This window comes from Mustela erminea, chromosome 9 (genome assembly GCF_009829155.1).
Source record: "Mustela erminea isolate mMusErm1 chromosome 9, mMusErm1.Pri, whole genome shotgun sequence".
Lineage (NCBI taxonomy): Eukaryota > Metazoa > Chordata > Mammalia > Carnivora > Mustelidae > Mustela > Mustela erminea.
This window is the reverse complement of record NC_045622.1, coordinates 65296708-65323949: the sequence shown is the minus strand read 5'-3', so window position 1 is coordinate 65323949 and position 27242 is coordinate 65296708. Positions and strand designations below refer to the sequence as shown.

The 27242-nt window shown below is 37.2% G+C and overlaps 1 protein-coding gene across 3 annotated transcripts in view; it reads left to right on the top strand.

Moving 5' to 3' along the window:
- Window positions 1-373: 373 nt before the first annotated feature.
- RNF141 (ring finger protein 141) overlaps window positions 374-27242 on the top strand; it is a 36502-nt gene continuing 9633 nt past the window's right edge. The window contains exons 1-4 of one of the 3 annotated variants that reach the window (XM_032359494.1): window positions 374-483; window positions 11828-12020; window positions 14498-14606; window positions 22825-23006. In XM_032359494.1, coding sequence (XP_032215385.1) covers window positions 11878-12020; window positions 14498-14606; window positions 22825-23006 — 434 coding nt within the window. In that variant the 5' untranslated portion in view covers window positions 374-483; window positions 11828-11877. The other 2 variants (XM_032359495.1, XM_032359496.1) reach the window with 2 other exon arrangements.

The following is a 27242-nucleotide window of genomic DNA, read 5'->3' as shown; positions in this document are numbered from 1 at the left end:
GGTTGGAGGCCTAATACGGCGGGGTTTGGACTCCAACCCCGGACCAAACCCGGGATTTACAGTGCGGCCTTTGTCAACAGCTGGGCCCTCGACAGCTGCTGGGGAGATGTCTCCAGGAGAGGCGGCAGCCGGCCAGGCCAGAGGCAAGTCCACTTCACAGGGCCGCGCCTCAAGGAGCCTGCCAGGCGAGGCTTCACCCGCCCCTTCCTGGGCCGCCACCCTCCCCACTCAGACGGACTCGGGGAGCTCTGGGGTCGAAGGTTCTCAGACAAAGCGGCACGAGAGAGCGGGAGCCAAGGACTGTCGGGAGAGGTTGGCCACCGTTTCCAGGCAACACGCTGGGGGGGGGGCGGGGGCAGAGCTGCTGCGTCACTGAGGTGCGACCCGGTCGCAGGCCGAGGGGGAGTCGCCGCCGCCTGCGGGTCTGAGCGGCGGGCTGAGGCGGAGCTGCCACTGCCGGAAGCGCGATGCCTTGAACCTGGGGTGAGCTGCCCAGGGCCGTCCTTTCGCCATTTCCCTTCCTTGTTGCTCCAAGACCCTAGGGCTGGGAAGAGAGACTCCCGCCGGTCCTCTGCTGCCGGGAGGCGCTTCACTGGGGAAACAGGCCTGGCCCCGCCACCCTTCCTAGGCCTCGGCTTAGGGCGCAGCGCTGGCTTGGGAGGCCCTTCCGTGGACGCTATGTCCCCAACCAGTTTCCAGTGACCGGGGCTGCAGATGTCTTGTGCGGTAGGAAGGGTGATTCTGGGGAACCAGGAGAGAGTGTGTCCTCCTCGAGCCGGGAACCGTTTTTGAATATTGCCGCCGGCGCAGTCAGTGGGCCAGCGGACGTAGCTGTTGGTTAAAAGTGCAGGTGCGCTTGAGGAGGGGCACAGGCGGCTAGGATGGCCAGAGGGTGGCGGGTGTACTTAGCAAACACACCGATGCTGCGGAAACCTGTGTGCCCCTGCCGCACTCGACACCCCAGATTAGAAACCCTTGCCTCGGGCGATAGCTCAGAAATGGCCAGGTGGGTCTGCGTAGCCGGTCCCCGGTTGCTAAATTACCTTACACTGCCCGTCCTCCCAAAGGGCTTGCCTGATCGAACCGGCTACCTTGGCCCGATCGGAGACAAAAAGTTATCTTGCTAATAATTGTAGTAACTATTCTTGGAAAGGAAGCCTTCTGTGTTAGCGTTTGCAGTGATTTATTCTTTTATGTGTATTGTGTTACCAAACGTGGATTTACTGCTGTTATTCAAATTTATCCCTAGCCCTTTTATTAAATTACAGTCTATGTTCATATTCCAGCCCTGTCCTGTTTCATGTTGCCAAATGATTTAGTTCTTTCCTCTGGTATATTTATAAAGCTGCCTTAACACTTATTGTGGTTTGTAAGTCTTAGATCTTCTGCATAGTTATTTTTCTGCTCTTGTCTGTCCATTCAGAATTTCACCTGGGCTATGAGGTGCCATGGATCAACAATCCTAAATAAGTAACCTCTATACTGAAGTCACTCCTAAGAAATGATGCTTTCTGAATTGAAAACTCAAAAGTAGTATGGATTTTTGTCCTTCCCTTTTATTCTCCCTGACTGTGGTTTCTACGTGGTTTCCTCCAGAATATGATCCTAGGTTTCAAAATGTGTTCTTTGTCATTTGGTGTAAGTGAACTGTGTAAACTGATCCTGATCCTTCTTACTTCATGTCTAAACACTTAACACACTTCTGTTCCCCTTCTCCCAAAAAGGCAGGGGAGGTCCAGAGAAAGTTCTTACAAGTCTAGTTAGTGTGTTTTTCTAAATATGAAATGTATTTAGCAAGCACAGCAATGCTATCAAAAATCCATAGTCTTAATCTCAAGTACTCTCTTTTGGTAGTTTTTCTTTCTTTCTTTCTTTTTTTTTTTTTTTCTTAAGATCTTTGAGGGGCACCTGGGTGGCTCAGTGGGTTAAGCCTCTGCCTTCGGCTTGGGTCATGATCTCGGGGTCCTGGGATGGAGCCCTGCATAGGGCTCTCTGCTCAGCGGGTAGACTGTTTCCCCCTCTCTCTGCCTGCCTCTCTGCCTACTTGTGATCTCTCTCTCTCTCTCTCACACATAAATAAATAAAATCTTTAAAAAAAAAAAAAAAAAAGATCTTTGAGCCCAGAACAAGTATTCCAGCTCCTATAGTAACTGGTCTAATTGTTACCTTATGAACCTGTTAATAGCTGCTATTAATTTCTTCTCTTGCAGACCAGCTAATATCTGGTTACAGATCTAGAATTTGATTAAGCAGTGAGTAGTAAAATAAATAATACCCTTAAGGATCTAGTTTTTAGAACTTAGTTTTTACCACTGATGTTAAAGCTAACTTAACAATGAATATAGTTGATGATTATTTCAATTATAAATATCATTTTTGTGAATAAAGAAGTAGATACAAAAATTCATGGAGAACAGGTTTCAGAGAGGTTTTCTAAGTACTACAGTACTTGTCATCTAGTCATTTTACTGTACTTTCAGGCTTCTTAGCTTTGCTTTAATCCTTTTATGAATGGATATGGTTTAAACATTCATGGAGCTTTTTGCTTTGTTTCATTTTTTTGCTTTGCCAGTTACCCATGATGTGATTTTTATATCTTTGTAATGAATATTTGAACTACAACAATTCATTTGTTAGAAAAAGAAGTGATCAAGTGTATTTTACCACCCACTAGAGAATGTGGCATTTTTGGAATTCTTGATATTCTTATGAGTTTCAAAATAACATTTATTCTTTACTTAGAAAATCCTTCAATCCTGGTTTTTTGAAAGCACATTACAGGCATACCTTGGAGATATTGCAGGTTCAGTAACAGACCACCACAGGCAAATATTGCAGTAGAGCGAGTCAAATGAATTTTTTGGTTTCCCAGTGCATATAAAACTTACATTTATGCTATACTATAGTCTATTAAGTGCAACAGCATTATGTCTAAAAAAAAAAAAAAGTATATGCCTTATTTTTAAAAATACTTTATTGCTAAAAAATGCTAACCATCATCTGAGCTTCCAGCTAGTGATAATTTTTTTTTTTTTTTTTTTTTGCTGGTGGAAGGTATTACGTCAGTGTTGATGGCGGTTGATTGGTCAAGGTGATGGTTGAAGGTTGGAATGGCTATGGCTATTTCTTAAACTAAGAAATAGTTTATTTCTTAAACTAAGACAGTAATGAAGTTTGCTCATTGATTGACTCTTGTTTTCATGAATGATTTCTCTCTAGCTTGTAATGTTATCAAAATTGGAGTCAGTTTTCAAATTGATTTCTCAAATCCTACCATTGCTTTACCAACTAAGTTTATGTAATATTCTAAATCCTTTGTTTTCATTTAAACAGTCTTCACAGCATCTTCGCCAGAAACAGATTCTGTCTCAGGAAACCATTTTCTTTGCTCATCCATGAGAAGCAACTCCTCATCCACTGAAGTTTTGTCGTGAGATTGCAGCAGTTCAGTCACATCTTCAGGCTCTACTTCTAATTCTTGTTCTCTTGCTCTTTCCACCACATCTGCATTATCTCCTCCACTAAAGGCTTGAACCCCTCAAAATCATCCATGACCTTTAGAATCAACTTCTTTTTTTTTTTTTTTAATTTATTTATTTGACAGAGATCACAAGTAGGCAGAGAGGCAGGCAGAGAGAGAGGAGGAAGCAGGCTCCCTGCTGAGCAGAGAGCCCGATGCGGGACTCGATCCCAGGACCCTGAGATCATGACCTGAGCCGAAGGCAGTGGCTTAACCCACTGAGCCACCCAGGCGCCCCTAGAATCAACTTTTTGCAAATTGCTGTTCACATTGATACTTTTATCTCTTCTACATATCATGAATGTTCTTAATGGCATCTAGAATGGTGAATCATTTCCAGAAGGTTTTCATTTGACTTTGCCCAGATCCATCAGAGGAATTGCTGTCTTGTGGTGTCTTGTCTTATAGCCTCACAAAATGTTAACAAATAAGACTTGAAATTACTAATTGATCCATGAGCTATAGAATGGATGTTGTGTCAGCAGGCATGAAGACAATATTAATCTCACTGTACATCTCCTTCAGAGCTCTTGGGTGACCAGGTGTTTTGTTAGTGAGCAATAATAATTTGAAAGGAATCTTTTTTTCTGAGCAGTAACTCTCTACAGTGGGCTTAAAATATTCAGTAAGCCATATTGTAAACAGATGTGCTGCCATCCAGACTTTATTGTTCCATTTTTAGAGCATAGGCAGAGTAGATTGAGCATAATTCTTAAGGGCTGTAGGATGACTGAAAAGGTAAATGAGCACTGGCTTCAATTTAAAGTCACCAACTACAGAGGCTCCTGGATGGCTCAGTTGGTTAACCATCTGCCTTCCACTCAGATCATGATACCAGGGTCCTGAGATTGACCTTCTCCCTCTCCCTCTGCCAGCTGCACCTTCTTGTACTCTTTCTCCCTCAAATAAATAAATAAAATCTAAAAAAGGAAATAAAGTCACTAACTGCACTAGCCCCTAATAAGAGAGTCAGCCTGTCCTTTGAAGCTTTGAAGCCAGGCATTGACTTCTCCTTTCTAGCTATGAAAGTCCTAGCTGACATCTTCTTCCAGGAGAAGGCTGTCTCATCTACCCTGGATGTCTGTTGTTTAGTGCCGCCACCTTCATGACTTACCTGAGATCTTCTGGATAACTCCCTGCAACTTCTGTATCAGCACTTGCTGCTTTACCTTGCACTTTAATGTTACAGAGATGACTTCTTTCCTTAAACTTCACAAACCGACTTCTGCTAACTTCAGACTTTTCTTCTGCAGCTTCCTCACCACACACAGCCTTCTTCGTAGAATTGAAGGGGGTTAGGACTGTGCTCTGGATTAGGCTCTGGCTTAAGGGAATGGTGTGGCTGGTTCAATCCTCCATCTAGACCACTTAAACTTTCTCTGTATCAGCATTGAGGCTGTTTCACTTTCTTATCGTTTGTGTTTTCCCTGGAGTAGCACTTTTAATTTCTTTCAAGAACATTTCTTTTGCATTCATAGCTTGGTTAACTAGTACAAGAGGCCTAGCTTTTGGCCTGTTTCAGCTTTTGGCATGCCTTCTTTGCTAAACTTAATCAGTTCTAGCTTTTGACTTAAAGTGAGACAAGTGACTCTTCCTTCACTTAAACACTTAGAGGCTGTTGTAGGGTTATTAACTGGCCTAATTTCAATATTGTTGTGTCTCGGGGAATAGGGAGGCTAATGTACTAGGAAAGAGATGGGGGAACAGCTAGTCTGTGGAGCAGTCTGGATATACATAACATTTATCAATTGAGTTTGCTATCTTATATGGGTGCAGTTCATGGCACCCAAAAACAGTCACATTAGTAACTTCAAAGATCCCTGATCACAGATTATTATAACAAATATAACAATAATGAAAAAATTGGAAATACTGCAAGAATTACTAAAATGTTACAAGAAATGAAGTGAGCAAATGCTTTTGCTCCAAATAGATTTGCCCAATGCAGGGTTGCCACACACCTTCAACTTGAGGGTGGGGGGTAAGAGGCAATATTTGTGAAACACAGTAAAGCCATATGCAGTAAAGCAAGGTGTGCTTTTATATCCTGCCAGAAAGTACAAAATTATAGGTGGCATAGTAGTATGAGACCTGCTAGTTCTTTGAATCTTTTTACTGGAGATTTATCTTTTGCTGACTTCTATGTCAGTAATTGGCAAATTATATTCCTGTGCTGTATAGCATGATCTGCTGCATGATCTAGAGGTAATTATTTGATAATATCAAATAATGAATATTTCTCAACTTATATACATGTTAATTTAGTGATATATTTTTTCAATTTTATATTTTTCTTATATTTTTAAAATTTCAACTTCTCTCCAACTGATTAATAGATGAATGAACAAATTAGCAAGTCAAAAGAATACTAAGTGAACAATAATAAAAAACTGTCAACAATATTTATTGTATCTGTTCATAAACATTTATTGTATGTTTATGTATCTACCAGAAGAGAGAACACAGCTTCTGTCCTCAGGAAGCCCACAGAGAGGGATGGTCAAGTGACCTAACTATTTTATAAAAGAATGTGCCGAGTCACCAAAGAGGGGCACTGAAAAACCTGTGGCGGGTGGCTAGAGGGTGGCCACAACAGACTGTTTTTGTGAACATGCCCCCTTGGTTTGTTTTTATAATGCATATAGATCACAGAGCCATATTTTTATGCTAGTGATGCATATTAAAATTAATCATTATCATTATTCTATGGTATTCAAAATGAATTGTAAATTCCAGACCCTGTCCACTGAAGCAGGTTAAGAACCACTGCTCAGGCTCTCTTAGTGTCTAAATAGTGTCACCTTTTAATCAAAGGAGTTAGTGATTAGGTTTCCCAGATACCAACTGCAATTACGGGATAAAAAGTTAATATGCTGCCTCAAATTTTAAACCTTATTCAAAGTTAGACCATCAGATCAAAACAATGCAGAAACAAAGGAATCATTTTCTAACTCAATAAATAAGTGACCGTGGCTTCTTTTTAAATATCTGTCTGGTAGGCACATTGGTTAAATTATTACATGTTTTCTTAAATATTAAGATCATGTATTTCAAAAGTTTAATTTTTTTCTTTGTTAAGTGTGTAGGTGTAATTTAAAATTTTCAGTCTAGTTAGTTAGAATTTTTTACAGCATTTGGATTGGATTCGTACATGAAAGCTGGAGAGAATTTAAGTTTCACTTTGGGAATGAAATACTAGGTTAGAAGTCACCTACTCTATTTCTCACCCAAGCAAAAATCTTCTCTAAAACTTTCTTATTAGATGAACTTCTAATCTTTAAACACCTCCACACTTCCAATGAAAACAAACTGACATATAAGAGGGCCCTTAATACCTTTGGATAATTGTGGATGATAGGAACTTTTTATTTGACCTAAATTTGCCTAATTCACACTTGCCATTCTTTTCACTGTAACTATATAAAATAAATCTTTCTTCCTCTTCTACATGAAATATCTCCAAATGTTAGAACAAACGTGTTGGTTGTTACTGAATTATTATCTAGAATAAGTCACTTTTTTTCCCCTTTTCTAGATCCATAGCATCTTGTATACTCTTCCAGTTATGTTAAAATGATTAATGTCCTTTAAAAATGTGACTGCCTGGGGTGGCCCAGTCGGCCAACTCTTTATTTCAGCTCAGGTCATGATCTCAGGTTTGTGAGATCAAGCCCTGCATCAGGCTGTGGACTGGGCATGGAACCTGCTTAAGATTTCCCTCCTCTTCGGTCCCTCCCTCACCTGCCCCTGCCTTAAAAATAAAAGTGAATAAATAAATAAATAAACTTTTAACTGCCTAGAGCTGATTACAGTGCTTTACTGTAGTAGACCCATTACAGAGCACAATAGGACTAGGGTCTTGATCTGGACATCTGCTTCTAGCAAGAGTTTAGGGCTATTTTAACATCATCTTGTCCTTATTTTACTGCTGACTTATTTTAACTGAAACCTTCAGACTTTATATTTTAATTGCTTTTAAGCACAAGTTATCTGTGTGGTTTTGTGCAGTTGACTTTTCAAAACATTCAGGGTTTAACTTTTAGTCATATATGACACAACTTATTCCATTTCAGAAAATCATTATCAGTTTCAATCTTGATCCTAGGACTCAGTGGACACTATTCATTCAGACCAATTTTAGCCATCTACTTTGATGGACAGGTTTGCAGGCTTGTTTCAGGTCGTCAGTAAAAAGGTAAACCATCTCTTGGTACCAGTCTCCCTCTCTCTCTGCTTTAGTCACTCTAGCCCTTTTTATTAACTCTCAGGCACCATGCTCCTTCATACATTATACTTCTGCCTATAACCTCTGCCTAAAATGTCCTTTCCTCTCCCTGCTTTTGCCCCTCTTTGGCTAACTGATCTCAAGTAAAATGTTTGCTTAAGGATTTCCCTGACAAAACACTAGGTCAGACCTCCCTTTTATAGGCTTTTGTAGCACCCTGTACTTGTTTGGCTTAGCTTTTTTCATCTTATAATGTATTTATTGGTGTGATTGTTGTCTCTTCCCTGCTTTATCATATGTTCCATGATGGCAAGAACCATGTTTGTTTGTTTGTTTGTTCTCACTATTGTATCTCCATGGCCTTAAAAAGGCCATTTACCAACACCAGTTTACAACCCCAACTCCTAATGATGTTTTAACACATTTTATACATTTATATTTTATACATTTGAAATTAGAACAAGAAAAATAAGGACAAAATGTACATGTATATGTGTGGTATATGTCAGTGTGAAGTTACTGCCTTCTTGGGAAAGACTTATTTTAACATTCTTCTACTTTACAAATTATAAATGGTTCTTTTTAAGTTTTTTGTTAAGTTTTGGGGTATTTTGTCTATTTTTGGAAATTATCTTTACTGAGAATAAAAATAAATGTGTAAACTATGGGACTTTGGTATTTTACTAGACTATGAAACCAGAAATTAATGTTGAATACCCTAGAGACCATCTCTAAACTAAGATCTTTCTCTTTGGATACAGTTGCTATGAATCCACTTAGCTATATTTAAAATACATAATTTTGCCTTCAGAGATTTTTTTGGTGACATGGGTCTTCCTCAATGACTTCCTTTCATTTAACTCTGTAATGTGATATTTATTGTTGCCAAGTAGGTTCAGATTCAAAACAGTAATTGTTGGGTTTTCTTTTTTAGGTATAATTTTACTTTTCCTTTATTTAATGTGACTGAAAGAATAAATCTCAAGAACAGTAACTTAAATTTTAATACCAAAAGCAAATTTACATATTTATGGTTACTGAAAACTCTTATTGTAAATGGTTTTATATTTTAGAGTTAAACACATTTCATAAATATGTATAAAAATATAAATAAATAAAATATATAAATAAATAAATTTTATTTACTTATTGTAACTAAATAAAATATAAATAAAAATATAAATCAATAAAATATGAATAGGTATTAAAAAGAGTTAGACCTTTATTATTTTTTAATTAAATAATAACACAGATTTCCTGGTAAACTTTTCCTATAAAATTGTTACTATTTAACCAGCTTTATATGAGCATTAATTTGTGTGCAATAAAAATGATAGTTTTTGGTGAGTAGATAAAATGGAATTTCTTGGGGAGGGGAATCAGATAATTTTAATTGTAATTCTTTTTTCTTCTCTTTTTAAAAATATTTATTTATTTATTTTAGAGAGATAATGCACGTGCAAACATGCAGGGGCGGGGGCAGAGGGAGAGAGAATCTCAAGCAGAGTCCCCGCTGGGGAGCAGGGCTGATCTCACCACTCTGAGAAAATGACCCCAACTGAAATCAAGAGTCGCAGCTCAATCAACTGAGCCACCCAAGCACTCCTGCTTTTTTCCTCTTCTAACTTTATATTACCAAAAAACCCTATCAGCTATGTGACTTTGCTATTTTAACCTCTCTGAGCTTATTTCCTTAACTATCCTGTTTCTTCATCAATGAAATGATAATTATGGGGATTTAAATGACTGTTCATGAATACATGTAAAGTGCTTAGAAGATTGTCTCTTCAGAAGATCCACAATGGGAGTGATCAAAAGTATTAGCTGCTTTTACTATTAGTAGTAGTATTTGTGATGAACAGGGATTTTCATATTAAGTTACAGAATAAGTCAGCATAAACAAAAATACTAAACTTTATTTTCTATTTTAACCATATTCTCAATACTTAATATTCTGATAAATCATTATTTACCAAAGGAAAAAACTTTGTGGAATAAACACATTCAGTTCTTCTCTAGCCACAATTCATAGACTTACATCTTTCAAGACTTTAGTTGTTCAATAAATGTTTTGTGATTACTTTTTTAAGTCAGTTCAACAACTTATTGATCTATATTGATAGTAGATTATTAAAGTAGTAATCTAGCCTTTTAACTAGAATATCACCTTCATAGTTAGAAAACAAATTTTATAAACTCGAAGTTTAAAACACCTGGAAAAGTTGAAAAGCAAAAATGCTGTCTTTTTTTCTATCCTAAGCAGAAAATGGGAGGTGGTTAAATTACCTAATATTTTAGGGGCACCTGGGTGGCTCAGTGGTTTAAGCCTCTGCCTTCGGCTTGGGTCATGATCTCAGGGTCATGGGATTGAGCCCCAAATCGGGCTCTCTGCTCGGTGGGGAGCCTGCTTCCCCCACTCTCTCTCTCTGCCTGCCTTTCTTCCTGCCTGTGATCTTTGTCTGTCAAATAAATAAATAAAATCTTAAATAAATAAATTACCTAATATTTTAATTTTCTTTGGTTTTCAAACCAAAAACCTGTTTAATTTTATATATTTTACAATCAAAAGTAAGCTGCACATTTACAAATAAAGTAATTCAACAATAAATGTTATCTGGCTGATGTAATTATATATGATATATATCTTCATATATCATAGTGGTCAAGAATATGAACAGTATATCCTATGACCCAGCAATTGCACTACTGGGTATTTACCCCAAAGATACAAAAGTAGTGATCTGAAAGGGCATGTGCACCCCAATGTTTATAGCAGCATTGTCCACAATAGCCAAACTATGGAAAGAGCCTAGAGGTCCATCAACAGATGAATGGATAAAGAAGATGTGGTATATATACACAATGAAATACTATGCAGCCATCAAAAGAAACGAAATCTTGCCATTTGCAATGATGTGGATGAAACTAGAGGGTATTATGCTGAGCAAAATAAGTCAGTCAGAGAAAGACAGTTATGATCTCACAGATATGAGGAATTTGAGAAACAAGACAGAGGATCATAGAGGAAGGGAGGGAGAAATGAAACAAGATGGGACCAGCAAGGGAGACAAATCATAAGAGGCTCTGAACCTCAGGAAACAAACTGAGGGTTGCTGGAGTGGAGGAGCGTGGGAGGGGTTGGGTGTCTGGGCGATGGACATTGGGGTGGGTATGTACTGTGGTGAGGGCTGATGAATCACCTGTACTTCTAAAACAAATAATACATTATATGTTAATTTAAAAATATATATATGCATTTTAATATATATATTTATACATACATACATATATATAGTCATTTAGGGACACCTGGGTGGCTCAGTCCAATAAGCGTCTGCCTTCTGCTCAGGTCATAATATGATCCTTGGATCAAGCCCCAGAGGGAGGCCTGGGGCGAGGTGGGGGTGGAGGGGGTTTCTGGAGGTGATCTCTTTAAAACAACAGTGGCTATGAGGTTAGACCTGGGGCACCTGCTTTCAGAGCTGCCTCTCCCTTTATCCCCAGGAGGCAGGAAGTCCCCGTGCCTGCAGATATCTGAAGATACCTCCTTTATGCTTTTCTTGGAGTGGGGAAAGAGCTTCCCCCCCCTGAAGCCAGTTCCCTTGCCAATGCAAGGTGCTCCCTTGTCTGGGTGGGAGTTCCTGCTGTGCCACTTCCTCTCTGCAGCTCTGGGTGGGTTTTCTATACTCTACACTCAGTTCTCCACATTTAGAGGGATAGCATCTACCTCTCAATGTGGCTGCGAGGGCTGCCTGGTACACGGCAAGTGTTCAATAAACACTGGTTGTGGTCATTAGTGTTCAAGCCAAAAAAAAAAGAGAAGCCTGCTTCTCCTTCTCCCGCTGCAGTCCCCCTGCTTGTGCTTGTACTCTCTCTCTCTGTCAAACAAGTAAATAAGATTTGTTTTAAAAATCATTAAAAAATAAAAATATAGTCATTTAAATAAATCCCACCTTAGACACATTTAAGTCTACTGAACTCTCACTTAAAGGTATTCCTAGTTTTTCTTATTTTCTTGAAGTGATGAGTATATTGCTGTTTTTATAGTGTATATAAAAGTAACTTTTGTATATATTTGACAGATAACTATGTGAAGCAACATTGTTTCTGGATTTCAAGACATCCTTTCATCATGGGACAGCAATTTTCAGATCAGACACAGTTGGTTCTTAACAAGTTACCAGAAAAAGTAGCAAAACATGTCATATTGGTTCGAGAAAGTGGCTCCTTAACTTATGAAGAATTTCTTGGGAGAGTAGCAGAACTTAATGATATGTAAGGCTTGCTCTTTTTCATTTTATTTTTTCTACCTGACATGCCCCACATGCTATGACTGTGTAAGAGGTAACCAGAAATATTGATTGGTAAGACTGAATGGTTCAGTAGCAACAGACAATTATATATTGAGTACCTACGGTAAGACCTGCTATGTGGCTATTTTAAAACATATATAGGAACAATGAACCAAACAAACTTCAAATTGAATTTTAAACACAGGCTTATAAATTGATTCTTGCTATAGTCAAAGGGCACTCAGGTTTCTATACATCAGCCAATTCATCTAGTTAATAAATAAATCTTCTGTGTTTGTTCACTGAGCATTATTTTTGCCAGAGAAACACATAAATAGTAATAATTCATTTGTCACCACCAAGGAATAAGGTATTTTTAATTAATATTTTCTAATTAGCTATACCATCTTCAAATCTCTTTAACACTTAAATAGATTTCTAAGATGGAATTTAAATTTAAATTTCTCTGCCTTCTAGTAGAACTTTGCCTTTTCTTTGTGAATTTTTCCTTTATTATATCAGTTTTTATACTGATCTCTATAGAAGCTATTAAAATAGAATCTACTGTTACTATCCAGTCATGAAGAATAAAGAATGTCTTAAAAGCTAGTTATCTTAGAAGATAGTTTCTTTTAGAAACATCAGATTTCCTCTGAAACTAATAATACATTAATGTTAATTAATTGAATTTAAATTTTTTTTAAAGAATTTAAAAAATAAAAAGAAACAGTGGATATCATTCATTTAAAAAAAAAAAAGGAGAAAGAAAGAAATCCTGTATGGATATATGGATGGATCCTGTATGAATATACATATAAATTCATAGAAAATGAACTGTTAAGTATACACACTAAGTTTCTGGGAAATTGGTGAAAAGGGAGGCAGGAAAGGGAGATTGTACATTTTACTGTGTATAATTGTGTATTGTCTGATCTTTTATAATAAAAATATAGTCATAAAACTCTGGCATTTTATTTATTTATTAAATTATCCAAATGGTAATATTTGAGGCATTACTTCTGGGACCATATTCTTAAGGAGTAAAAATGGATTAAGAATTTAATAGTATCGTGAATGGAATGCTTTTTTAAGTTTATTATTTTGATTCTGATGAAGAGTAGTCAATGACATTTGCCATCCCTTTAGAGTCTTGGAACTTATATACATAAACCATCTGTTCTTTAAATTTTTGCCTTTTGGCTTTAAATGCCAGATAAGTATGTCATGTAAAAGGATACACAAGGTAAGCTTACTGTGTAGTACAAAAATGACGGTAAAGAATATCTTCCTTTTATTTATTTAGCGTAGGACCTTGACTGGATTTAGTTCTTAAAACTGATTTCCATGGGTCATATTTGGGCGTTTCACAAGGGCAGTGCTGCCTGAGAATTATAAAGCTAAATCTATACAGAAAAAACATGGCTTGATAGCTAGAAATAGCTGGGTACTAGCACAGATAAATTACTTCCACTGGCAGACTTTGCTACCTAGAGCTAGTTGCTTCATTGTCAGTGGCCTCTAGTTAGCTGTACATCGTTTAGTTCAAAGGTGATATCGCCACTGGTGCTCAAAGAGAAATGTGACTAATGATAAAAGGGAGCCACAATACTTAAGTATATATTTGATCTAATTTAAATTGGTATTAATAAGAAGATACTGAATCATCTTCTAAAAGTTATATTTTTATGCTAGAATCCTATGGCTCTCTAAATTAAAATTACTCTGCTAGAGGAAAACAGCAAAGCTATATTTAAGGTGTCTCAAAATCATTTGCTTTGATCCAGTCCCAAATTGTAAAAAAAAATTTCAGAGTGGTGTGTGTTGTTTAAATTAGGACTCAACCAAGAGCAAGATTTTTTCACACTTTATACATCTAAGGCAATAGTCAAAATGTAGGTAAGTGAAACTAGCTAAATTTCTTCTTTAAGTATCTGATTCCTTGGACATGTTTTTTCTAGATGTCTTTGCTAAACATTTAAAAGCCGTTGAGAGAGGCACCTGGGTGGCTCAGTTGGTTGAGCAACTGCCTATGGCTCAGGTTGTGATCCTGGAGTCCTGGGATCGAGTCCCACATTGGCCTCCTGCTCAATAGGGAGTCTGCTTCTCCCTCTGACCCTACCTGGTATCATGCTGTCTTATTCTCTCTCTTTCAAATAAATAAAATCTTAAATAATAATAATTAATAATAAATAAAGTAAAAATCATTAAGAAAGGGCATAAAAAGATTTGTAAATATCCTGTCAGCTATGCTGTTGATGTTAAAAACTTAGTTGTATGTTTATAATCAAAACATTTCCATCCCAGTGTTTAAGAATCTACTATGATCATTATTGTTATCTATCTCTGTATTTTCTTCAAAATTTTTTTCTCTGTTTTAAAGTGTTTCTTGAATCTGGTTTCGTAGCTCCATTGTTTTATAAGACTTTTCATAAAATTAGCAAATGTGTTTTCTCTTTGCAGAACTGCTAAAGTGGCTTCTGGCCAGGAAAAACATCTTCTCTTTGAGGTACAACCTGGGTCTGATTCCTCTGCCTTTTGGAAAGTCGTTGTACGTGTGGTCTGTACCAAGGTGAGAATGATAGAGACTTCCAACTCTGAACTTAAATTCTTTTGGTGATTAGAACCACATTTAATAGTGTAGTATACTAGAAGTAAATGTTAATAATTTGTTAATTATTAACATTTATTTGTAAAACTCTATAAAACACAGTTTTGTTAGTGTTATTGCCTTCCCAGTTAACTGGTTGAATCTCATTGGTTATACAGTTGCCATATAGCAGAGATTTTTATAATCAAAGGAGGTGGTAGTAACCTCTTACCCTTCTACCTCTCTTTTCGGATTTTAGCTGGCTGTGGAATCCTAAGGTAATACCCTACTCAGCTCTAAGATGACTCCTTAAAAATTAAAGTTACCTTGGGAGATCATTTCTTTTAAGAAGAATAGCTTTATTCACTTAATAATTTAAAAATCCATTAGAAAGATTTGAGTATTTTAAAGTTTTGTGTTTTGGTTTTTGTGTGATTTTTCATTTCTGTTTTTAGAAATATTTAAGTTACAGACTGGATTTTTCACCATCAGTGTACTGTCTTTTAGTTGGTTTTTAAATCTTAGGTGATTGAGTATTGCTAAAAAACATAATAGCAGCTGTCATAGAGTATGAGTAAGACTCATCCACCAATGGGTAGATTAGAGAGGTGGTAATTAATCTTTTTGAGGCCATAAACCTTTTGTTGAAAATGAAGCAATGCATTTTATTAGGCCTTCTCCTACCCCAACTCCTGCCCTAAAGCCAACAATAAAACGACCCATATGCATGTAAATAATAAATTGAGCATTCATGAGTGCCCTGAATTCCATTCCTGATCAATCTGTAAAGAACTACTGGGTAAGAACATTTTTTTTCTTTAGTGTCGTGGACCCTGGAGGTTACCCAAATAATATGCCATGTTTTCCCAGTGGGTCGATTGCCAGTACTATGCTTTAAGTGTAGAAGGATTGATTATGGATATTTGATCAAATTAGATGTTCTAATCAACTTAAGTAGTAAAAGAACTTTAAAGAGTTTAGAGAAGCAAAGACAGAGAGATGTTAATTCCATACTTGGCTAAGTGCCTGAAGGTGAATGGCACTTGTTAAAGTTTACAGTTGATTTAGAGAGAATACACAACATAGTTTAATACCATTTAGCTCGGTCTATCCACACTAAACATTTACTTACGTTGATTGTTTTTTATAAACAAATAATGTATTATTAGCCCCAGGGGTACAGGTCTGTGAATCGCCAGGTTTACACACTTCACAGCACTCACCATAGCACATACCCTCCCCAATGTCCATAACCCCACCACCCTCTCCATACCCCCCTCCCCCCAGCAACCGTCAATTTGTTTTGTGAGATTAAGAGTCTCTTATGGTTTGTCTCCCTCCCAATCCCATCTTTTTTCATTTATTCTTTTCCTATCCCCCAGACTCCCCACATTGCATCTCCACTTCCTCATATCAGGGAGATCATATGATAGTTGTCTTTCTCTGATTGACTTATTTCGCTAACCTTAATACCCTCTAGTTCCATCCATGTCATCGCAAATGGCAAGATTTCATTTCTTTTGATGGCTGCTTAGTATTCCATTGTATATCTATACCACATCTTCTTTATCCTTTCATCTGTTGATGGATATCTAGGTTCTTTCCATAGTTTAGCTATTGTGGACATTCCTGCTATAAACATCCAGGTGCACGTGCCCCTTCGGATCACTACATTTGTATCTTTAGGGTAAATACCCAGTAGTGCAATTGCTGGGTTGTAGGGTAGCTCTGTTTTCAACTTTCTGAGGAACTGCCATGCTGTTTTCCTTATGTTGATTATTTTTAAAATCCAAATGTTAAAGAGCAATATGATAGCTGTCAGAGAACCATCATTAAAAATTTTTGTATTTATTACAGAGGTAGCTAATGTGGTACTAGTGTGGGCAGCAGTGTAACTTTATACAGTGTATAATATGTTACAAATCATAGTAACAGAACTCACACTGAAATACCGACAACTTGATCCAACATCCTGTTTGCTATTTATACTTGGATTCCTAGACTCAAAACTTGTATACCAACCACATATTATGTCCATTTTGGGGGGTTTTTTGCTTGTTTTTGTTATTGGGTTTATATTATATTTATATTAAATTCATTAGGGTTTTTTCTTTTTACAGTGTTATTAATTCACATACTTTCTAAAGAACTCTGGGAATCCTCAGCTTTTGACTTTGCAAAGGAATAAAGTAAAGAAGAAATGAAGAACTGAGCTAAAAACCTGTAAAATATATTCAGACAGGCTCAGTATCTTCCATACTCCCATCATCCCACAGCTGCAAATTTACATGGCACATAATGTTCAGGATTATATGAAAGTAAACTTCAAAGGACACAAGGGTGAATTTATAAGAACTCTAGCTGTAAAGGTTGTTTCTGAAAAACAAACATTCTGGCTCCTTTTCTTGCCTTATCCACAGTAATTAGCTCTCTGATCTTGTCAATTTTCTCTCTACCGGGTTTCACTTTCAGATTATCCATAAGACAGATTCCATGCCCTGTAGGGGGCTGTAACTATAGTTCAGGCTTCTCTTCTCATCCAGATTACCTTAGATTCTGTGATTAATCACCAGACTTCCAGACTCTTCTCTTAATTCTAAGATAACCTTTCTAAAGCACAGCTCTCATCAGATCACTTTCCTGGCTAAAACTCAGCAAGAGTTCTTCACTGGCAACAAAATAGTCCCAGCTTGTTGACCTGACATTCAAGGTCCTGAACAATCTACCAACCTAGACTATTTTTTCTGTTTCAGTTACCACTATCACCTTTTGCACTCCAGTCTCACCAGGGTTAACTAATTGAAGGTTGTATAGCTGTTACTTTCCCACCCGGTGGGAAATGAGCCTCTGCTCATTGGTTCCTTCAGCTAGAAAGTCATTCCTCTCTCATTTAAATTGCTATCGGTTACAAGTCAGAAAACTCCTGTTACACTAGTTTAAAGAAGAACACTATGAATTTTCTCACTTTTTAAGAAATCCTTATACAAAGTGGCTCCCAGATTGGTTAATTCAAAGACCTAGCAGATCCCTCTTCTCAGTTTATTGGATCACTATCAGCTCGTGTCCCCTTCTTATACATTGACCCAAGAGCTACGATTACCATGATTGGTTTAGGTTAGACTAACAAGGACTGACTTGAGTCATTTCAGGGAATGAGAGACACAAAAACAAAATCAGGGCTCTGAAAATGGGCAATGAAAAGTGGGAATGGCTTGTGGGTAATCAGGTGATAGTTTCTCCCACATCTTTTTATTCCTGCATGGTTAGACTTAATGTCTCTAAAGGTCCGACTCAAATACCATCTCATCCATAAAGTCTTCCTTAATAGAAATTCTCTTGCCTCTTCCAAATTCCAATAGCATTTTATTTATACTTCATAAACTAAATTCTACATTAAGAATAAAATTAATTAGGTTCTAAGTTCCCCTAGTAAAGAGTAAGTTCCCGAGGGCAGGAGCTCTGTCTAGATTTATCCTTTTATCTCTTATGGCCTGTACTGCTTTGCATCTGGTAGGAACTCAGTATATGTTGAGTGAACAAAAATCTGTAGAAGTACTCTCATTTTAAATGACTGGGATAGGCTGAAGTTTTCCTTGTTGATTGATAGAGTACAATACCTAAATTACATTCTCTCTCCATCTTTACCTCATAAAGTACTCAGCTCATGTTGAAGACACAAGTATAAACTGTAGAGAACTGTGGGAATATGAATATCAGGCTTTCTAACCCTTGGTATTCTGTTACTCCTCTTTGGCAAACATAGGATTAATATTTAAGATGTTAATTTACTGTTAGTCAAATTCCTGTCACCTCAGTATCTCTAACCATTACATCTGTATGCACTTAAACATCTTCCGTAAGATTCTAAATAGAAAAGCACAAATATTAAAGACCTATACAGGGGTGCCTGGGTGCTCTGTCAGTTAAGCATCTGACTTTTGATTTCGGCTCAGGTTATGATCTCAGGGTCATGGGATCATGCCCGGCGACAGGCTCCACGCTGACAGAGTCTACTTGAGATTCTCTCTCCCTCAGTAGGCAGGCAGAGTTCTCATTTGTGTAATTTTTCTTGATTTTTAGATCTACTCCAAAGAAGTGTTTTATTTGCATTCCCTAGGTTCTTAATGAAAGAATCTATGAGAAGTCAATGTTAACATTAGGAAAAAAATTGAAATCCTATAGGAAAACCTGATTGAGAGGAAATTTCTAATTTCTTAATCTTAAGCAACTAAACAATTGTACTATAACCTTCTGTATTTACAAAAAGACCTTTTCTCTACTGTCATCGGCTATCATTATTACCCTCAAACAATATTTAATTCATTATAAAAAATAATCTAAATGATGTTTGAATGAAATATTTTGTGGGAATATTAGAAAAATTAATGGTTTAATTAAAATTATAGACTAAGATGGCTATTAAGAAACTTCATAAATTATACTATTTTCATCCATCTTGTTACTTAGACCAAAACCGTGGCGCCAGCCATCCTTGTCTTCTCTTTTTTTCTCCTATCCCACAGTCAATCCATAAATGAATCCTGATGGGTTTCTCTTCAAAATATATTCAGAATCTGGCCAGTTGTCACCATCTCCACTACTACTGCCCTATTCTTAGCAACCATCAGCTCTCACAAGGCTTATGCTAATAACCCCCTAACTGGTCTCCCTGCTTCTGCCCTTGCCCCCATAATTCTGTCTAGTCTCAGCACAGCAACCAGTCTGTTCCACGTATAATCTGAAATGAAATCAAATCATACTAGTCCTTGGCTCAAAACTTTCCAGTGACTTTCCATGCACTTTTAATAAAAACCAAAGTTAGTACTATGATTAGTGAAGTCCTATATGTTCTGTCTCACCTCGTCCCCCCACGCTTATCCTCTACCACTCTCATTCCCTCTCTCATTCTAGTCCAGCACCCCTGCACTCCTGGCTGGACTCCTCGTGTTCCTCACCTAGTGCACTTCTGTGTGACAGCCTTCACACTTCGAAATATTCTTCCAACCTGGAATGATCTCTCCCCCGATACTCAAATGACTCATTCCTGCTCCTTTTCCAGTTCTTAAATATCACCTTCTCTGTGAGGCCTTCCCTACAACCCTTCAGTGTATCTTTTCCATTTAATTTCCTCCATAACACTTATTTCCATTTCATCTGATCTGTACTTTGTCTCTCCTGCCTTTAGTGTAACCTCCGTTAGGGCAGGGATTTTGTTTATACACAGTAGGTCACCAGTGCCTAGAGCAGTGCACACAGTACATAGTTATGTGCATAATATCCATATAATGGGTACTTAGTAAATATTCGTTGCATGAATCCTATGATTATAGTAGCTTAGTTTGATCAATCTTGCTATTAAATGCCAAGTTTATAGGAATTATTCCCTTATTTCTTCCAAACTCTGCAGTTCCAAAGGAGGTCTCGTCTATTTTCCTCAGCTCTGAAAGTCGGTTGTAATGGCCTCTATGATTTCCTGTCACCTTTGATTCTCTATTCTTGTCCTCTATCTCACATATAATCTTTTATTACAAAGAATCATACGTATTTGCATCTCCAGATAGATTTTACCTTCTCAAAATGTCATCAGTTTTAGAGATTGTTCCACTATCTTCACTATCTTCCACGGAATCTGACTCATAATTGATTCTTAGTTTTTTTCTCACTGCCTTCTCAAATAATAAACAGGTGATACATGTTAGTTACAACTATTATTATTTTCATTCCAAATTGAAATGTTGATATAATTTTTTTTAAATGTAACCTATCTACTTCACCTTCCCATATGCCCAGTTCCATGAACACATTTCAAAACCTACTCTGCACAATTTTAAGGCCTTCTCTCCCTCTTCTTGCATTCATTTCTTTGTAAATTTTTTCTGATATTGTTTGTCCTGTTAACTTTGATATGTACTTAGTAGATTTCATTGCTTCTTGTTCCCATAGTCTTCCTTACCATCCCCTGTGCTAAAAAAACAGTCTTTGCACCACACCCAGTGCTCCATGCAATATGTGCCCTCCTTAATACCCACCACCTGGAACAATGAATACTGTTAACGCTGCAAAGAAATTAAAAAAAAGAAAGAAAGCAAGCAAGAAAGAAACACTTTAAAAAAATACAGAAAATATTTGAAAAAGAAATAACCAAAAATTTTCCAAATTTGACTAAATTTGGATATAATAGGTGAAAGAACCCATAACCAGCTAACCCACACTGCAAGAAATCTAAAAGGAGGTCCTTAAGGCAGAAGAAAAATCATACTAGATGGACATATATATCTACACAATGGACAATGAGTACTAGAAATGTTAGCTATGTCAAAAATTTAAGAATATTTTCTGTTATTAAAGTTTCTTTGAAAGATAATTGATTTTTAAACAAAAATAATATGAATGTAGTTCGGAGTTTATAACTTGCACAAAGGAAAAATGCATGCCAACAAATGCATAAAAGTAAAGGGGGGGAGAATGAAAGTGTACTGTTTAAGGTTATCATAGCTGAAGTGTCATACCATCACATCAATGTAGACTGGTGAGATAAAGATGCATAGCTATAAAGCATAAAGCAATAAACCATATAGCAGTTACTAAAATAACATAGTAGAGGATCATAAGTAGTGAGTTAACTAAGAAAATAAAATAACATGATGAATGGCTAAAATGAATAATAACAATAATAGATTAATAACAAAGTGTTGGTGAGAACATGAGGCAATACAAACTTTTAGACACTATTGCTGAGGGTATATTTTCACTTTACCACTTTCAAAAAATACTTGAGAGTATCTAATAAAGCTGAACATATGCACACTGTATGATGAAATAATTTCACCCCTAACATTCGTATATGTATATAACTATACATATATATGAAATTGAATATTATAATGAGTAAAGTGAAGCATATTTACACAATGGAATATTGTAAAGCAAGGAGAATAAAGCATACTACATGTAATAATATAGACGAAAAAAAAAAGTCTTTAACATCACTAGCCTGTCACTGATTACTTCAGGTTCTTCCAAGAACAGTACCCTTTCAACCCTATTTACTTTGATCACTTCAAAAGAAAATATATGACCCACTCTATGACTCCCGAAGTCTTATGAAAGCAATAGTTTCTCTCCTTACCTTGTACCTCACACTTGCCCCAAATATCTCCTCACATTAAGAATGTAAGCTCCAGGGGCGCCTGGGTGGCTCAGTGGGTTAAGAATGTAAGCTCCAGGGATTTGTGTGGGTGGCTCAGTTGGTTAAGTGTCTGCCTTCGGTTCAGGTCATGATCCCAGGGGCCTGGGATTGAGTCCTGCATTGGGCTCCCTGCTCAGCGGGGAGCCTGCCTCTCCTTTTCCCTCTGCCATTCCCCCCAGCTTGTGCTCTCTGACTCTATCTCTCTGTCAAATAAAAACAATCTTAAAAAAAAAAAAGAATGTAAGCTCAAGTGAGGAGAGGTACAATCTGTAGGCCACTGGTTCCACTTCGTATTAAATGAATTTTTTGCCAAAACAAAGAGGGGTGCTTGCCAAAATGCAAAATAGCCTCCTGGGAAGAATTCAACCACTTTTTGTTAATATTTACTTTAATGTAATTTTCTTGCTTTAGTTTGGAAATTCTGGCAAAAACTAGAACTTATGATATTCAAGAAAACTAGTAGTTGTTTCAAGTATAGTAGAATGGCATGTGAGTGTTGGATTCAAATCTTTTAGTTAAATTCTTTAAGAAATTAAAAAGAATTGTCAATACTGATCTCTAAAATTCATTTTTTAGGTCTGGGAGAGTTATCTGACCTCATCAACTCTAAACAGGGTTATGCCTAGTCAACCCTACAGGGTTATTTTGAGTATCAAATGAGATAAATGTGTGCAAGTACTTTGAACTCCACTTCATTTGCTCAGACTCTTTCTCTTGTTAGGTAATTTGCAAACTTTGAAAACTTTTATTTCCTACGGTGTTTGACTAAATTTTTGTTCCCCCTTTTTGGGAAAAATTGACCAGAGAAGAGGGATGGGTGAATTAGGTGATGGAGATTAAGGAGGACACTTGCGATAAGCGCCAGGTGTTGTATGTAGTAAATTCTACACCGACACTAATATTTCACTGTATGCTCACTAACTGGAATTTAAATAAAAACTTTTAAAAAATGGCCAGAGAAATTATGAACTTTTTTTCTTCTTTCCCTTTTTTTTTAAATTTTATTTTTAGATCAACAAAAGCACTGGCATTGTAGAAGCATCACGGATCATGAATTTGTACCAGTTTATTCAGCTTTATAAAGACATCACAAGTCAAGCATCAGGAGTATTGGCCCAGAGCTCCACTTCTGAAGACCAAGATGAAAACTCATCATCTGTAACATCTTGTCAGGCTAGTCTTTGGATGGGAAGGTATAGAATGCATAAGAACCATATTTCTCTTGTTTTCTAATACACAAGCTACTGAAATCGCAGTAATACGTTTGCTGGTCCCCTTGTGATTTCTGAATCACATTACTTTTTATCTCAGTTGTATTGTATACCAGATAAGCTTTTGGATTATTCTGTGCTTCAGGATGTTTTTAGAGTGCTAAATTAAAGAAAAATTAAAGTGGCTCGCACCAGCTAATGTTTCTTTTAACCCAGTTTCCATGAATGCACTCTCCACTCTACATGCTTGCATTTAATAACAGAGGATATTAATATAACTCTCTTATAATAGGTATTTATGTTATTAGACAGTCAAAGCTTTTCAGGGAATTAGGTCTAAGAATCTGGCAAAATCATTCCAGTTTTCCTTTAAAATATCTGACTAATTGGAGCATTAAAAATTGTAAATATTGGCAGACCATTCAGGAATGAAAAAGTTGGTGTACGAACTGCATATACTGAATTACCAGAAGGAAATGAAATCAGCCAGAGTTTTCTTTGATGGCACTTGTTTACTCAGGCCTAATGTATTATTGTTCTATCTAAACTTTCTTTTCCTTCTCTGTAATGCTCTTGGCATGTGAAAGCTTCCACCTGTTGCCATTTGACAACCATGACCATAATTTAAATTGTAAATGCCTCATTGGAAAAAGTCTTACGTGGGTCCAGACATGTTGACATCCTGTCTTATTGTCATACTGAATGGACAGCAAAAATCTGTATTGACAGTATTTTTTACCTTAAAATTAAGAGTATGCTTAGCAAGAATTTCTCTTTTATTGCTTGATTTACAGTTGCATTTTCTGGTCCATTCTTAGCCAACTGGTTTCCAAAACTATATTGTGGTAAATCTGTATCTTCATTTGTCATTTTCTGTTTATCATTATAGGATTGTTTGGTTTTCTGGGTTTGGGCTGTACAAGTGGTACTGAAATGCCAAGTGAGTTTTAGAACATGATAGGCAGTGTTTAGGGTTTTCTTTTCTGTATTTTGTAAAGTTAATCTTTCACAGACAGGTGTCTGATTTTCTGCTTTTCTTCCTCTCCCTGTTCAGAATGGCAGTTTTTGTTGTTGTGGCTGTTGTTGTTATTGTTTTGTTTTAAGTATCTTGAAAGCTGAGAATAGGACTTACCAGGATATTTAAATTGTGTGGTAGCAAATGAAAGTAATACTTTTTTCTTGTTGTAGTCATCTCAATGAAAGATGTAAGGGTGTTATCCCTGGAAACTCAGTGCCTCATTGGTAGATTAGGGCTGCTTCTTGCCTTTGTATGTTTTTTGGTTTTGAGTTCTACCCTGATACTCTAGTTCATAGAAAAACAGACTTTTCAAGTTGAAGGTGTTTTAAAGGATATTTATTTGGTTTAGTCTTCTGTCTCATACATGTGTTTGTTAATGGCACATTTATTGAGTACTTACAGTGTATTGAGCGTTTTGATGAGTGCTTTACATATAAACTCATTAAATCCTCAAAACAACCCCATGGGGATACAATTACTGGCCCATTTCAGAGAATCTGAGGTTTAGACAAATAAATGACATGGCTAGAAATTAACCTAGCTGAGAGTCACATTCAGATGAGGCTGGCAATACAACCATGCCCCTAACCTCTGCATTATTACTCTCTAATGAGTAAAGACTGTACCACAGAGCTTCTTAAATTTTGTAGTCAGTGGTTTCGAGGAAGAGCTGGAGAGTCCATCAAGCTCCCACATGGAGTCACTGCTGCTGATCCACCAGTAAGACTTTGAGTAGTAGTCTTATCACATTTTGTCCAGCTCTACTTAAACATCTGAAGGTATATGGGACTCAGTGCCACACAGACACAAGCCTTTTCTTACACAGTTGGCACTAATCACTGTGAAATGTTCCCTTTCGCATTATATTCCTCAGGACAGCTAAAATCTGACTCTCTCAAGGCAGCATAGCACAGATTCTAGAATGAAATTGCCTGTGTTCAAATCCTGGCTCTACTCCTGTGTGACTTTGGACAAGTTATTGAGCAATTTTTTCTCTTTTCCCTCATTTTTTTAAGAGAGGATGATAACAGTAATACCTGCTTCATAGGATTCTTGAGAGAACTAAGTGAGTCAAGATATGTAAAATGCTTACAACAGGGCCTGGCATGTAATAATATGTAAGAGTTCACTGTTATTATTTTTTTCATTATTTTAAATTTACTACTGTATTCTTATTTCAGTAGCAGTGCCCTCTGGATCCCACCAAACAAATCTGTTCTCTCTTCAGCCCTTCAAATATTTGAAAACATTAATCAGATTCTCACTGGTCCTCTGTTCTGCAGGATGAGCACCCCCACTTCCTTTGGCCTTTGTTCTCTGGGTCTCTTTCCTATCCCAGAAGCTTTCCTGGAAAATCCTTTATCTGTCAATATATCTTTCAGGGTAGAGGGCATAGAACTCAATATTCCATTCTACAAGCGGTGTAACAAGGACAACTAGAGCAAGACCCTTTCTCCTTCCTTCTTCTAGTTAGTGTACTGCTAGGAAGGTAGCAAGAAATTAAGTGAACATTGTACAGGTTCTGCTGGCTGCTTCTGTGTTTCCTGTGCTTTCTTTTACTTCTGTCCAGAGCAGTGCTCTTCTTCACAGCCTTCTAACCTTCAGAACTCTGTCCCTCTTTTTGGATTCAGTTAAGTCTCTGCTACTGACACATCCTTAGACAAATTGTAAGCTGCTCAAAAGCAGAGACCCCAGTTTATCTGGGTCTGGTCCAGAATGTAGCATCTAAGAGATACGGAAACATTGAACTGAATATATCTAGAAAATGAGGTGCGTGTCCATCTACATTTCATTCAGTTTCCCCACTTTGATTCAGGGGCTTCCTTCTTTTGCCTGGAGGTTTAACCTATTACCCACATCCTGACGATTTGTCTTTTGTAATGTCCCTTTACTGGTCGCTATCTCCCAAGTGAATTGCTGAAGTAAGGATCTGAATGATTTTCCTCCCTCTAGAATGTCCCATACTGCATTCCCAATTAGTCTTCCTAAATACTATTTCAGTGGCGGTTCACTTTTCTTTTGATCAAACTCTGATTCTAGTTTGCCAATCAGAATAAGTTTAAACATATTTTGACATTCAGGGATCAGATTGTTACATATATACTCCAGAAGTATTTTTTTTCCTACCTCAACAACTTTGTTTATTCACCCACAATGTCCTCTGTCAAAGGTATGTCACTTTTCAACCTCATCTTTCCAACAGATTTGAAATGCTCATTAATACTCTTTTGTTCCTTCTTAGTTAGCACTTACTACTTGCATATTTGACATTTGCTTATATTCTTTCTTATGTTCAAATTGACAAATTTTAAAGTGGTAATTCTTATATGTGTGTGTGTGTGTGTGTGTGTTCAGTTAGCCACTGTATAGTACATCATTAGCTTTTGATGTAGTGTTAGTGATTCATCAGTTAAGTATAATACCCAGTGCTCATCATAGCACATGCCCTCCTCAATACCCATCACCCTGTTATCCCCTCCCCCAACCCTCCTGTCCTCTGAAACTCTCAGATTGTTTCTCAGGGTCGATAGTGTCTCATAGTTCATCTCCCTCTCTGATACCACCCCCCCGCTTTGGATTTCCCTCCCTTACCCTGTGGTCCTCTGTGCTATTGGTTATATTCCACGTATAATTGTCTTTCTCTGCTTGACTTACTTCACTTCACTTCACTTCGACATAATCCCATCCAGGTCCATCGATGTTGATGCAAATGGTGGGTATTCATCCTTTCTGATGGCTGAATAATATTTCATTGTGTATATGGACTACCTCTTCTTTATCCATTCATCTGTTGAAGGGCATCTTGGCTCCTTCCACAGTTTGTCTATTGTGGACATTGCTGTATGAACATTGGGGTGCCTGTGCCCCTTCTTTAAACCACCTCTGTATCTTTGGGGTAAATACCTAGTAGTACAATTGCTGGGTCGTAGAGTAGCTCCATTCTTAACATCTTGAGGAACCTCCATACTGTTTTCCAGAGTGACTATACCAGCTTGCATTCCCACCAACTACAGTGGTATTTCAGTGTCCTGTATATAGTAGTACAAGCACAGCGGGGAATCAAAACATGTCAGAGATACCTTCTGCCTTTAAGAAATTTATAGTCTAGTGACTATACTTTGAAACATTTCATTTTTGCATAATTATGAAAGTGATACATGCTTGATAAAGAAAACCTAAAAACTGTAGAACAACATGAA